Source organism: Lontra canadensis, unplaced genomic scaffold (assembly GCF_010015895.1).
Source record: "Lontra canadensis isolate GAN:19392208 unplaced genomic scaffold, GSC_riverotter_1.0 scaffold156, whole genome shotgun sequence".
NCBI classification, from domain to species: Eukaryota; Metazoa; Chordata; class Mammalia; order Carnivora; family Mustelidae; genus Lontra; species Lontra canadensis.
Window position 1 is genome coordinate 1,596,872 of NW_022631150.1, and position 14,826 is coordinate 1,611,697.

The window sequence follows — 14,826 nt, forward strand, 5'->3', positions numbered from 1 at the left end:
CCTGTCTTCACCCTTCCCTCAGATGTAAAGTACATGAAGGCAGGTACTATCTGTTTTGTTCATTGCTGTATCTTCAACATCAAAGATGAACCCTAACAACTACAGGCTTATTTAACCCTACCGCATACGCTTGTAGAGAGACAGAAATATGTCCTTTCCCAAAGAATCAGTATTAATATTTGAAAAAGGACTCTGGCCTTTCTTAAGTGATGTGCCTACCCCTAAAACATTTTCTGTGTCTAGAGCAATGGAGAAATCTGATTGGCCAGTCTGGGTCACATGCCCTTCATAGTTCTGTTGTGGGGTGGGGGTTCAGGGGCTGAGAGGGAGGAGGGAGGTGGCAGAGGAAGGCTGTGCGGTCCATAGGTGGAGAAAGGAAAGTTTCCTAAAGAAAAAAAGAGGTTCTATTAGCAGAATGGGGCAGGGGGAGAAGGGAGAGAATATGGGGGAGGGAGAAACAACAGATGGTCACCACTGAGATTTTCCAGAGTAGGAAGAGAGATACAGGGATAAGCTGGGGCCCCTGGTAGAGGAAGAATCCTTAAATAACTGTACCTTCACACATTTGGGAAGAGGACATGCTGAAATCCCAGGCATGCTTGTATGGCATCAGCACGCCCTGCTTCTTGAATGATTCCCTGTGGGGAGTTGCAGGAAGGATCCCCCTAGCACAAATAATCCTAAAGCTTCACCACAGAAGCTGGAGGAAAGATAGAAAATCAGGGATCAGCAGCATAAACAGGATCTCTGTTTTTGCCTGCACATATTATCGCTCACCAGCTCATTTGCAGAATTCTGCATCCATGACTATAAAGATTAACTAACAATTCATTTTAGGTAAGGCTGACAAAGAGTTCATTTTGAAATAAGCAACAGCTGTCAAGTGGGCATATGTACACAACTTACATTTGGAAAAAGAGTATATAAATCTTGCCACTATTATTTAGCTCAAGGTTTTTGTCTATTTTTTTCTTTTTGTTTTTGATACACCCAACCATGAGGTATTTTAAATTTTTAAAATCCATTCCTGAGTATAGGAAATGTTTCTTGGGCTCTCCTGAGAGTGGGGTGCCCAGACTAACCACAGGCACACACACATTCTTCCCATAGTACAGTACTTTAAAATTAATAGCACATGCAGAGGAAAAACTAAACCCTTTGACGTCACTCTTGAAATGAGGAAACATAAACAGAAAAGGCTCCACTCCAGTAAGCCGCCAGAGTTGAAGCCGATTGGTCTCTGCTTTTCCTCGCCTGTGGCAACTGACAGCACCTCCCAGCCTAGCAGGCCGGCTGCCTGCCTGCTCCCCCAGCCAGTCGTGGGTCTGGGCACTGCAGCAGGCTCGGCTCTGTCCCAGCGCTTGCCTGGAAGAAAAGTCGTGTACTCACCCAGAGACAATCTCTCTTTCTACTTTCTTTCTCTCTCGATTTCTCTGCGTGCCTTTGTGTTTCTTTTTTTTTTTTTTCTTTTTTCCTTGTTTTTACTTAATTATATTCTTAATCCTGGATGAAGTTGCTGGATTCTGCAGCACAAGTCTTCATGAACAAGCAGCACCGCTCAGAGATTTCACGGCATTCAAAGGTCACAGAACTGCCACTATGGTTAAATGTCTTGTTTAATGGTTGAGGTAGGTACAACAAATTTAAGCGGCAAGCTCATTTTTCTTGAGAGAACAGAATCACAGAGAGATGGCAGGAGTTTTATTTAAAATGAACCTGTATATATATATATATATATATATATATATATATATATATATATTTTTTTTTTTTTTTTTTTTGGTCTGTGATTGTTACTACAGCAACCAGCTTTTGAATTTCCTTCCTTTTTCTAGGCGAATGGACTAAACATTATCACTTACCCTGAATTAACCCTTTCATTCCAACCAGCCTAAATGCGAGACTCCAGGATTTTCATTGCACTTTGAGACCCCGTGGAGGAGGAATCCTTTTTCCCTTCTTTTGTAGTGAATGCAATACTTCTTCTTCAACATAAATCTTAGAGTTGGGTCATATTTCTTTTCAGTGGAGATTGAGCAGGAAAATATTGGTACAGAGATTGGTGAGGACTGCAGGAAAATCAGGGGGTTTTTTTTGTTTGTTTTTTGTTTTTTTTTTCCTTGAGTTTGTCATGTTGGTTGATAGCAGACTTCAAGAAGAAGAAATTAGTAGGAATAAGCTAATAAGTAATAGGGCTGAAGGTAGAAAAACTTGTAGAAGTATGTCAGAAAAATGAATTCCTGAAGAAAATGCACTTTAGCACCTTGTTGCATTTAAAAAAATATTCTGGATTTGGAAGTTGGCAGAAGAGGTGCTGTCGCTGAGTTAGATGACCCATGGTTTAGATCTTACTTTTTATAAAGGAAACTAAAAAGTTCTTTATTAACCCTGTGAATTTGCTAATTTTCTTTTCCTGCAAGAGTTGAAAGCAGAGTGAGATATTTAATTAGGGACCTCAGTGATTGAGCTGGGGATCTAATTAATCATCCATAGATTCTGTTCTTCATGGGCTTTGGGGAGAGTGACTGTGAGTAAACCTCTTTGCATCAGAAGGCAGGCATAGACAGTAAACACACTAACTGCTGCAGGAAGCAGGGCAAATAACATAGCGCTAATGTTGTTTTCAATGACACGTTATTATTATGCATTGAGGGGGACCCCTGCTAAAAATCATTTCTGTGCAAAGAGTCCATTTTTGTCAAAGCAATTCCAGTAACATATGGTTAACCTGGATTTCCTTATTAGCCTTCTCAAAGTTATGCAATAGCAAGTAAAATGAGATTATTCGAAACCATGACTCTGTTTCCAAAATTTCTTACTTGATTTTTTTTTTTTAAAGATTTCTATTCTCCACCTTGAGAAACAGAAATTTTAAAAACTGGGTCATGTTAGAAATATTAAGCAAGATATCAAAGACATAGTGCATTTCAAAGGGTTAACAAAATTAACTGCATGAGACTGTAATGTACTAAGTTAAGAACTGTGAAAATATTAGCTCCGAAATGCAGAGGATGTGCTGTGAATGGACAATTGCTTTTCTCCAGCGCCTAGTGGGAAAACAAGGACTTTGTGTGTTGCAAATGCGGTCCCTCCATTTCCTCTGCTTTATCTTGTATTACTGGCTGGGGAAACAAAGATGGGTGTCAGTAGTTGCGTCTTGATTGACATTTTCTCCAATAAAATGAAGTTGCTTTTTGTAGCAAGTAGAAGCCCAAAGTTAACTAGTTGCAACTCCGAAGACTGTACCCTCTTTGTAAGGATTTTTACCTGATACTATAAGCTGTCCAATTTCAGACTGTACTGACTCAGTTGAACAAAAGGAGACAAAAATCAGTGGTGACTCTAAGTCAGCAAATTAGCTGGCAGAAAACCCTTTTTTGAATCAAGTTACTTAGGGTAAGTGTGGAAAAATTCAAGATGTGTCATGAACAGACATCGACTTAGGGAAAATCATTGTACCAGTACACCTTTTGGTGCTTTACACGGTGTTCAGCACAAAGCTGTTTATTGTCAGTTCTCAATAAATACCTAGTTAAAATACTTGTTGAGCACTTACTACCCTTCATATGTTGTAATTTATTTAAATGATTCTAAAGTATGGCATTTTTTACTGTCTTTAAAAAATGTTTTTGGTGTCAGTCCGGCCTAAAATGTAATCTAGAAATCAGCACATCAGTAGTACAGAGGAGGGCATTCTCAGCATTGACTTGTGTTATTTTCAGCCAAAGGACATCCTACTCCAAACAGATGCAAAAGTAAAATGACCAAGTTTCCTCAAAGTGAAAATGAACCACCTTGAAAATGCATCTGCCTAGTAATTAATCTTCCAAAGTCCAAGGTTGTTAGGTAGGCTCAAATCACGGGGGAAGCTGCTTGTCAATTCACAGAACAGTGTTGGAAGGAATTTTTTAAACCCTAGACTAATCTCAAGCAAGATGAAGAGGTCTTCATTATATTAAAGAGAACTACCAAAATTAAAAATTAGGATAGACTTCCGAACATCTAAACGTAAAAGCTAACAGGTAGTCTAAGTGGTTCAACTGACACTGACTTTGTGGGGACATCTTATTGGGGAAAGTAGGTCACTTACCAGGGACACTGGATATACAGAATGTCTTATTCCAAAAATCCACCATCCTATGGTGGACACACATGTGCTACTTTTCATGTGTATCCCAAAAGTAGCCTAGAGACAAGTAGGAACCTCTCCTCTAAGACGTACATCTGGCTGAGGAAGAAGGGATTTGGCATTTGGACATGTAATGAGGTCCTCTCTAACAGTGCTTCCTCATGGTGGCACCTGCATTTCTCCCAACAATGTGTCTTGGAGAGCACTTCCATCATTCACATGAGAACAGCCTTGTGATCTGTATCATTGGCTTCCAGGAGCATCTTGGGTGACTTTGTGGACGTGCTAACTTTGATGCGTGAGATGGTGCATGTGTTAGCAATTTTTGAAGTGATTGATATGGAAATTTGGGGGAGAGAAGGGAAAAAGGGATGTGGAAACCCAAACTGACTGAATATCTACTATACACAAGCACTTAGAGATTTGAATGCAGAGAGTGAAGCGTGTCAAAGTTCTAATGTATAACCAAGGTATTTATACTTTTCCAAGAATCATTTAGGTATCCAAATTATTTCATTTGTACTTATTAGAAAGTGACTGCATGGAGCACACTAAAAAAACAAAACAAAACAAAACAACGACAACAGCAACAAAAACAGGAGGCAGAGACAGGAGACCAGGGTGGGTATTCTCTTTAGGCTCTAACTAGCTGGGTGACTGAGCTACTTGCTCACTCTTGACTTCAGTTTCCTTATCTATAAAGGAAACTGTTTGTATTGTGTTTCTAACGGTGCTTTTTATCTGAAACTTTTTATAGTATTCTTAATTTAGAGTTTTTAAAATAATTCCATTTATATATATATAAATGTGAAAGCATCAAACCTTTATTCAAAAACATCACTGTGTATTTTCAACATGCCCCATGAATGAATACAAAGATAGATAAGCAATGATTTCCACCTTTGGGAAATTTAAATTCTGGATAAACATATAAACGAATAGCGAAGTCTTTGCAGAGAAATGGAAGAACAAAGCAGAGTTTGGAAGGAGGTAGTGATGAGGAAAAGTGAAACTGAAGAGGTGAAACTATGCCAATTGGAATTTAAGAAGAAAACTAAATTTTCTATCTATGTATTTATTTCTATTATGGTGATCTTTAATATGATCAATTAGAGGCATTGCCATTCTTCTAAAATAACATATATAATGGTGTTATTTAAAAAAATACAAAAATATAACATTGAAGACAGCTGAAGTTTTCTCCAGGGGCCGAATTAAGTTACTGCACAGGATGGAGATGGTGAATTAAGTCAGTGAACTAAATCAATGGTGATGATGGTATCTTCTCTATCATCGTTTGAACTTGGAACCCCAAGGAGTCATAGAAAGCAGGAGAACTTTAACCGCAGCCCCAGATGCCAGCAGCCATTTGTTACAAGCAGGAAATGGTCACAAGCTGCAATGGGCTTGAGTATTGATGCAATGTGGTGGTGTTCTGGGAAATGCCCTCACTGTTAGGAAAGCTTACCTAGCGGCTCGGAACTTCTGGAGATGACCCATGTGAGTTAGTGCACATTTCTTAGATTTGGGGGGCCTCAGTTTCCTCATCTTTAAATGCAGCCATTGGAATATTTGTAGAATGCCTTTTTCCTTCCCAAATCTGACAAGATTAGTATAACTTCTTAGCATCCATTTGTTTTTATTCTTCCATCTCTCCCATTCTTTATTTCTACCACTTCCCTTTCTACTTTGCCTTTGCTCAGTTTTCCAAATTCACATAATTTCACCTCCAAAATACTCTCATTGCCAAAGAAAAACAAAAGCCAAACAAGGTCCTAGGTTTTGGAGAATTTCTCCTCAGGAAGACTATTGCTCCCCAGAGACAATCACCCAGCCTTGCCCCCGGTTCTCTTGTGAAAGGCTGATGGGCTGCTCCGTGGCGGCAACACTCCTTCATATAGTAAGGGACGTGCTCTGTGTTCATTGTAGCTGGGTACTATAACATTACATGACAAGAATCTTTCTCCTGAGTGCCAATCACTATTATGGATTTTCTATATTATTTAGTTTAATATCTCCTTAAACCAATTCTGGTTTCTTTAGCATAATTGAAAACATGTGGATAATCCAATTGGAGGAATCCTCAGACAAAAAACATTTTCTTTGGTGAATCTGTTGTCCACTGAGTACCTGCTCTGAGAACTTTGCCCTAATGGTCCAGGGTCACTGCCTCATCCTAGTGGTAGGATTTGATGCAGTTCAGTTCCCCTAATCCAGACACACTGGTGAGATCCAGTCAGATCTCACCAGTCAGACTGGGTCAGAACATTCGTCCTGGCATCTCCTCTATGTGACAGTTTACAGTTACCAGCTCAAGCATGGAGCACAGGGAGCAAGGTTTGTAATTTCAGATAAACCTAAAAATAACTCAACACTAAACACACAGGAACTTATTAAACAATATACAGGTTTTAATGTACTACTGTATAAATACACCAATATTTTGAAAATCTAAATCCTTTCATGGCTGCTTTATACATCTATTTGCATGTAGTATAGAAGTAGGAAAATAATAGCCTTAGCCGATATGCCAGTAAGGAAAGTTTATGTCATATGTTTAACCTCCCCCTTCCCTCCCTTCCTTGTCTCCTCCCTTTCTTACATTTGTAAGGAGAAGATGGAAAAAATTAAGATTGGTAATGAGATATTGATGGAGTTTCCTTGAGTAAAATTTGGAGTAATGTTTGTATTAGTTTTTCCTTTCTAGTAGCTGGTAAATTCACCTAAGATTTTTTATTAAAATTCCAGATTGTTTTCTTATTAAGACCTTTTGTGTTTTACATTATCATAATTAACATATAAATAAGAAATACATAAAATATCCTTTTAACACGACGAAAATTATCATTACCAGCCCACTGCTTCAGACATACAAAGTAAAGATTCTGTTCAAAAAGGGGGTTTATACATGACTTAAATATACTGAAGTATATTTAAGAGTTCTGAGTTTCAGGAATATGCCTATTTTCTCCTGCAATTGGAGGTCAGGTCTAGGGCTAATCTAGGGTTAGGGCTGTTTCCCTAGGTCCAGGTGTAGATATAAGGAGGTTAACATATGCCTGATTTGGTCTGACTTGGTATCAAAAGATATCAAATAGTCAATGACTTACATATTCATTGACCTTGGTAAATCTTAGCCTAAGAACATATCAAATTATATTCATTTTATGCTCTGTAATATAAAAAAACCCGGAAGCTTCCTGAATCCAATAATAGGTGAGTTGTTGAAAATGTTACTTTAAATATGTACAATAGAAAACATATAGTTATTTAAAAGAATGTGCTAGATCCGCAAGCACAAATATGGAATGATTTTTAAGACATATTAAGGAAAAAAAAGGCTAAACATTTCCACAACTATATATACACATTCGTACACACCGACAGAAATTTTCTGGCAATTCCAATAAAAATCTTAAACAATGGACACCTCTGGGAGAACTTGGAATAGAGGATGGGGAGCAAGACGTACTTTTCATGCATATACTTTAGAATTGTTCAGCTTTTCTCCCCACAAATTTATTACCTCTATAGTGGGGGAAATGAAAAATGTTTATTTTTATTGTGTGATATTTAAAGTTGAGAAAAAAATAGAAAGTAAAAGAAGAGTTCTGTTTTGTTTTTTAAATTGCTTCATTTGCTTTTTCCTTCAATCCTGTTGAGTTCTTCCCATGTGTCATTGACATGGTGAGGGAGCACAGTATGACCAGCAAGGAACCACTCCTGCTTGAGTAATTTTGGGCCAATCATCACTCTGAACTCCAGTTTCCTCCTGGACAAAACAAGGAGCTTAGTGAAGGTCAAAGTTTCTTCTAGATTTTACACATGTCTAAGAAAATTTTTTGGTCCATTGTATGCCCAACTATTTGAGATTTTTCTCCATAAACTGAATATACATATTTTACTGTACATATTTTATTGTTTTGAACATTTTGTCTAAATTTTCTGCTTTAGAATTGGTCATTTTGGTTTAGTTTTTTGAATTAATTAAATACACAAAATTTATATTCATCCAAATGTATTTAGGGAAACCACACGTCATTGATAGACCTTTAAAATTAAAATCTGCTATAATATCATGTATTCACAAAACAGTAGAAAACACTTATTTGTATTAAGATGTGTCATTTGTTGCAATACAAGCAACTAATGCTTCAGTATGAATATGACTTATATATTTTTTGGTTTTACCGGAGGAAAAAAAAAAGACTTTCATTTCCCTTTCTCATTATGCCACTTGCCAGCTGTGTCTGGTCAGATGAAAGAACTCAGTCATTCACAAAAGTGTAGAAGCATTCTTATAAAAAGGAGATGCTGCAGTAATACAAAGATCTAAAGAATGCCTTGATTTAGAAAAGGTCATTAAATTTAAGAAAAAGTTGTTTTCCATGAAATAGAAATATAGCATATTTCTATGTCTTTAAGATAGTGTTCTTGCTGTTTCAACTAAATGAAAACATGTTCAATTTCGTTTTTAATTTGACTGGGAAAATGTAAATATTAGTCATTTTTGTTATTCAGTACTTTTTATTTTATATTTTTCTAGACTTTACTATTACGTTTGGAGTAAAGAGTAATCTTTAAGTAAAAACAAAATGAAAAGGATAAACATAAAACAGATAGGAATTTGTTTGATTGCAGGTTTTGAATGACCAGAGCCAACATTCTAAACTTGTCTCCATAAATCTATTTTAATTATTTAAAAAATCATTAATCACATAAAATAATTCATTGACTTATAAATATAATAATTGAGAAATATTGTCCTCTTTTTTAAATTAATATATTGCCCCAAGTGTTTATGTGTGAGTGCATGAGAGAGAGATTAAAGGCAAAGACTTTCTCAAACTTGAAGACAAATTTATATAAAAGCTTTTTATGTGGTAATTCATGTCAAGAAGACAGTGATTTGGAGAATATATCCTACAGAAAATGCCTCTTTTAATGTAATTCTTTAACAAAAGAAATAAATGCACTTATTAGATTAAATGATAATAATTATAATTTTTCTTTAAAAATGCAGTTTGTATGTTATGTTGTGAAAGAGAAGGGAAAGCAGGAAGAAAAAAATGAGGTTCAAACTTTTTTTTTTTTATATTTTATTTACTTATTTGACAAAGAGAGACAGCGAGAGAGGCAACACAAGCAGGGGGAGTGGGAGAGGGAGAAACAGGCTTCCCATGGAGCAGGGAACCCAATGCTGCTGAATCCCAGGACCCTGGGATCATGACGTGAGTGAAAGGCTAACGCTTAACGACTGAGCCACCCAGGCACCCCAAGGTTCAAACTTTTTACAAGGGGCACTAAACTTGTAATCTAAAGCCTTGAGTTTAAGTTCCATTTGGTAGTCTTTATGAGAGTAATACTTTCAGCAAGTTATTTAGAGTTTTTGACTTTTGTATTTCTGCAATGTAAATATTTATTTATTTATTTATTTATAAGAGTAGGAGAGCATGAGGAGAGGGAGAAGCAGACTCCCTGCTGAGCAGGGAACCTGGCATGGAGAGGGCAGGAAAAGCCTGCCCATGGGAGCCTGACAAGGGACTTGATCCCAGGACTTTGAGATCATGACCTGAGCTGAAGGCAGACGCTTAACCGACTGAGCCATCCAGGTGCCCCTGAAATGTAAATTTAAAGTGAAGTAACTTTAGGTTCTAAAATTTCTAGGACTTACTGCACAGATGAATTGACTTTCATATGTAATTAATCACTCGATTCATAGCACAAATATCAAGTCACCTCATTCTTGAAAGATCCCTGTTAGGAAAAGATTAGTTATGCCTATTTTAATGGCAAGAAAATTGAGGTTCACAGAAGTTACAGCCGACAGAATTGGTATGCAACCCCAGCTTTTTTATGACAAATTTTATTGCTTTTATATGTTTAAAATGCTTTATGTTTCAAGTTCATTTTTAATCATTCTAAGCATGAATTGAAAAAAAAATTTATGCAAAACATAAAAGTATCTGTTTCAAATGTTAAAGCAATCTACTTGGTATATTTATTTATAGGATGTTCCAATATATAAAGGAACAACACTATTTCATTTTAAATGGATGCACAATGGATGAATCTGACACTTTAAACCTGAATTTTGGCTGTTAGAGGCAGTATAGTGTAATGGTGAATGGTGCAGAATCTGGCGCCATTCATTGTGGTTTGCTTATTAGCAATATGATTCCGAGAAAGTTACTTAATCTCTTTGGGCCTCACTGGACTTACTATAAAATAAAAGAGTTTATAGTAGTGTCTCATAAGATTGTTGAGAAGATCAAATGAGTTTTACCTGTAAAGTGCTTAGAACACTGTGTGAAAGACAGTAAGCATTGTGCGTGTTAAGAGTTGGTACTATTTTCTTACAAACTATAAAAATTATTTCATGCAGTTATAGCTATTTTGTGTATAGTGCTGCTGGGTGTTTTAAACATTTAAGAGAAATATAGTTTTTTTAATTTTTAAAATTTTCTATATTAAACAATAGTGCATATACAGAAAAATGCCCATCATATAAATAAACATAACAATTCACTTATTATAAGTGAAACTGTGCAATCATGACCCAAGCCAAGAACTTGAACATTATTACATTATTGCCACCTCAGGAATCCATCATGCCTCCTCCATTCTGCCATTCGCCATTACAGGGTAAGACTCATTCAGTTGTTAAATATGGTTGTATTTTGTTTATTTTTATTATTCCATAGTGTTTAATTATTTGAATATGCAAGAATTTGTTTGTCATTCTGCTGTGGAAAAACATTTGTGTTGCATCTAGTTTTTTAATATTATAAAAAATACTGGCCTGAGTATTCTTGTTACCCAACTTTGGTGCACATGTACCTGTATTTCTGTTGAACGTATACTTAGGAATAAGTTGCTGGCCAACAGAGAATGTTAGTGTTCAACCTTAGAAAATTCAAAAAATTGCTCAAAGTGGTTCAAATAATGAACATTCTTATCAACCCCATATGATAGATCACTTCCCCATTAACCTTACTTATTAGCATTTAGTAGGTATGTAATGATAGCTTATCATGGTTTTAATTTGCATTTTCCTGATTATTAATAAATTGGAGCATTTTTTCACTTGTATAGGTCAGGTAAACATCCTCTGTCAAATTTTTAAATAAGTCATTTAGATATTAACTTATAATAATTCTTTATATATTTTAATACCTTTGATTGCTATATATGTTATCCCCTTGGTAAAATCTTCTGTTTTCTTCTTCAGGATTATTTTGGTCGTTCTTCGTTCCATATAAATTATAAATTAACTTAGTTTCCTCCCTGCAAAACAAAACACTGTTAGGATACTGATCAGTTTGGAAAGACTGACATCTTTCCTGACTCTTCAAATTTATAACATAGTGTATCCCTCCATTTATTTAGGTCTCTATTAAATTCTCTCAATAATATCTTCTAGCTTGTTTTGTGGCCATTTTACACATTTTTTGCTACTTATTTTGATATTATTCAGAATGTTATCTCTTCAATTTCAATTTTAACTTTTGTTGCTAATACATAGAAAAACAGATTTTTCTAGGGGCGCCTGGGTGGCTCAGTGGGTTAAAGCCTCTGCCTTCAGCTCAGATCATGATCCCAGGGTCCTGGGATAGAGCCTCGCATGGAGTTTTCTGCTCAGCAGGGGGCCTGCTTCCCCCCTCTCTCTCTCTCTGCTTGTCTCTCTGCTTACTTACATCCACATCCGGCTCTCCTCTCAGTAGGGAGCCTGCTTCCTCCTCGCTCTGCCTGCCTCTCTGCCTACTTGTGATCTCTGTCTGTCAAATACATAAATAAAAAACAAAAACAAAAACAAAAAACCCAGATTTTTCTATATCAATTTATCAACATTGCTTAACTCACTTATGAATTCTAATACTTTATTCTGTAAATTTCTTTCATTTTCTAGGTAGACAATCTTACTATCTCAAAATATTGACAGTTATATATCTTCTTTTTCCATACTGAACTTTGTCTTATTGTGCTAGCTAGAATTGTCAGTAAATTGTTGAAGAGGGTAACATTGGGTAAATGGATTGTTTCAAATCTCAGAAGAGCTTTCAATATTTTTTTTACACTTAGTATGATATTCTTTATAATATTTGGTAGTTCCTTTCTATTCCAGTTTGCTAGTTTTTATGAATGAATACCTATCAAATATTTTTGATACCTATCATATGATTTTTCTGTATCATTCTATTGTGATGGTGGTTGATTTTACAATGTCAAATCAAACTTGAAGTCCTAAAATAATTGCAATTTAGTCATGATATGTTGTGCTTTTTTTTTCCCCCTAAATCCCTCATTACCTTGTTTCTGGAATGTTAATAATTTTCAGGATTTTGAAACTGTGTTGATGAAAAAGATTAGCCTAAAATGATCCTTTTTGGTAACAACCCTATCAGGGACCCACAGACCTCATAAAATTAGAAAAATTATTCTTTTAAAAATATTTTGGGAGAATTTGTATTAATTTGTGTTATTTTTTCCTTAAATATTTGTTAAAAATTATAAATAAATCCATGTGGTCCAAGAATATTTTATAGGCAATTTTATAGTTATAATTTTAATTCCACTAACTTTTATAGGCTATTCAGATTTTCTACTTTTATTTTCAGTTTTGGTTAAGTTGTGTATTTCTTGGTCTTAGCTATTTTGTCTAAATTTTATAACTAGCATGAGGTTGTTTGTAATATCCTGTTTTAATATTAGTCTTACTTTTTATTCTTGCTATTAATTTATTATGCTATTCCTATTTTTCCTTTTTTCCCTATGGTTTTGTCAAGATCAATTTTATTAGCTATTTCAAGTAAATAAGTTTTTTTTTTAAATCCTCTTCATTTATCTATGTTTGTTGTCTATTTTTAATTTCAGTTCTTTATTATTTCCTTCTTTTTCTTTTCTTTAGACTTATTTGCTGAGGTTTTTGTTTTGTTTTGTTTTTCTGTTTTCGCAAATGGTTTTGTTGTTGTTGTTATTGTTATTGTTGTTTTTGGTTCATTTACTTTTCAGTCTTTCTTCTTTTTGAATAGATATACATTTAAAGCAATAGATTTTCCTCTAACAGTTCGAGCTGTGTCCCAAAATTTAGCACTTCCATTATGAGTTCATTCAAAATAGTTTCATTTGTAATTTCTTTTTGGACCCACAGATTATTTAAAAATGCATTTATTAATTTTCAAGTATATTGAGATTTCCTAGTTATCTTTTTGTCATTGTTTCTTAGTTTAATTCTACTGTGATCATAGATCATACTGTGTATGATTTAGGTCTTTGAAATTTGTTGCAGCTTGTATGTGTGACCCAGCATATGGTCAACTTTTGTAAACATTTCACATGCACTTGAAATGAATGTTTATTCTGTGGTTGTTAGGTATAGTGCTTTATATATGCCAGTTAGAAAATTCAATAATTGCATTATTCAGATCTTCCACATCTTTACTGGTTTTTTTTCTTCCTCTAATTACTGAAAGAGGAATGTTAACAGCTCCAGTTAATTGTGGATTTGTCTATTTTTCCTTTTAATTCTGCCATCTTTTACTTCATATATTGTGTTAGCAATGTGAAATTGCCATTTTTATGGATCAAATAGCTGAATATCAGCATTTTTATATAAACTAATAAACTAATATTTTAATGGTGTACTGTTAAATCATACCTTCACTGTGGGGTGATAATTGGTTCTTGGGAAGCAGAACATTCTTACATATCGTAATAGTTTATGTCCTTCCAAAAAGACTCACTAACAAATATACAGTGTTGGAAAGAGAAGCTAAAAAGACTCCTTAAGGGGATGGAATGATAACGGAAAGAGGTTGATAAATACTTCATTTACACAAATTATATCTTCCCGGTGAAATGAAACTTCTCATATGATAAAGTATCCTTTTTTTTGGTCCATCAATGCTTTATGTGTGACCTATTTTTCATTCTTTTAGTTTTAAATTTTCTGTATGTTTATGCCTTAGATTTGTCTCTTTATAGTGGATGCATTGTTTTATCATTCAGTCTGGTTATATATGTCTTTTCAGAGGAGTATTCAGCCCTTTTATATTTAATGTAATAGTGATATTTTTTAATTTAAGTGCTGACTTACTCTCTACATTCCATTTGTTTTCCTGTTTTAGATTTCCTTTTATCTCATTGCTAGTCATCTTTTGGGTTGAGTTTATTTGTCATTGAATTTTCCTTTCCCATTAGCTTGTTATTTTTAAATTCTTTCACATGTTTTACTGGTTACTACTGAGCTTACAGAATGTATGTTTGACCTAATCAAAGTATGATGCAAATTAGTACTTTTATTACTGTATGGGAAATTGAGAACCTTTGAATGAATGTCTTAACTATTTTTATACCTCTCCTGAATTATATGCTGTTTTCAGGTATTTGATTTTATATAATTTAAGTCCCATAATAAATACATTATTATGTTTTTATACAGTCATATATACACTTCATTACTTCCTGCATCTCTGTGATTGCATATAGAACTTCTTTTAGTCTAGTGATAATTTGGTTTAGGTTTTCGTTGTCTGAAATGACTTTATTTTGCCCTTTTTAAATGTGAATGTTTCCTGGAAACAAAATTCTACATTGGTAGTTTTCTCTCCTCACTTCAAGACATTATTATATTGCTTTATAACTTTCACTGTTTTGGTTTTTTTTTTTTTTGAAGTCAGAAAACAGCATTTAAAAGC

General features: G+C 34.7%; 1 protein-coding gene across 1 annotated transcript in view; it reads left to right on the forward strand.

The window, feature by feature from the left end:
• Positions 1 to 1,217: 1,217 nt before the first annotated feature.
• PDE7B (phosphodiesterase 7B) overlaps positions 1,218 to 14,826 on the forward strand; it is a 307,284-nt gene continuing 293,675 nt past the window's right edge. Inside the window, exon 1 of the mRNA XM_032844823.1 lies at positions 1,218 to 1,628. Coding sequence (XP_032700714.1) covers positions 1,608 to 1,628 — 21 coding nt within the window. The 5' untranslated portion in view covers positions 1,218 to 1,607. The remainder of the gene's footprint in view (positions 1,629 to 14,826) is intronic.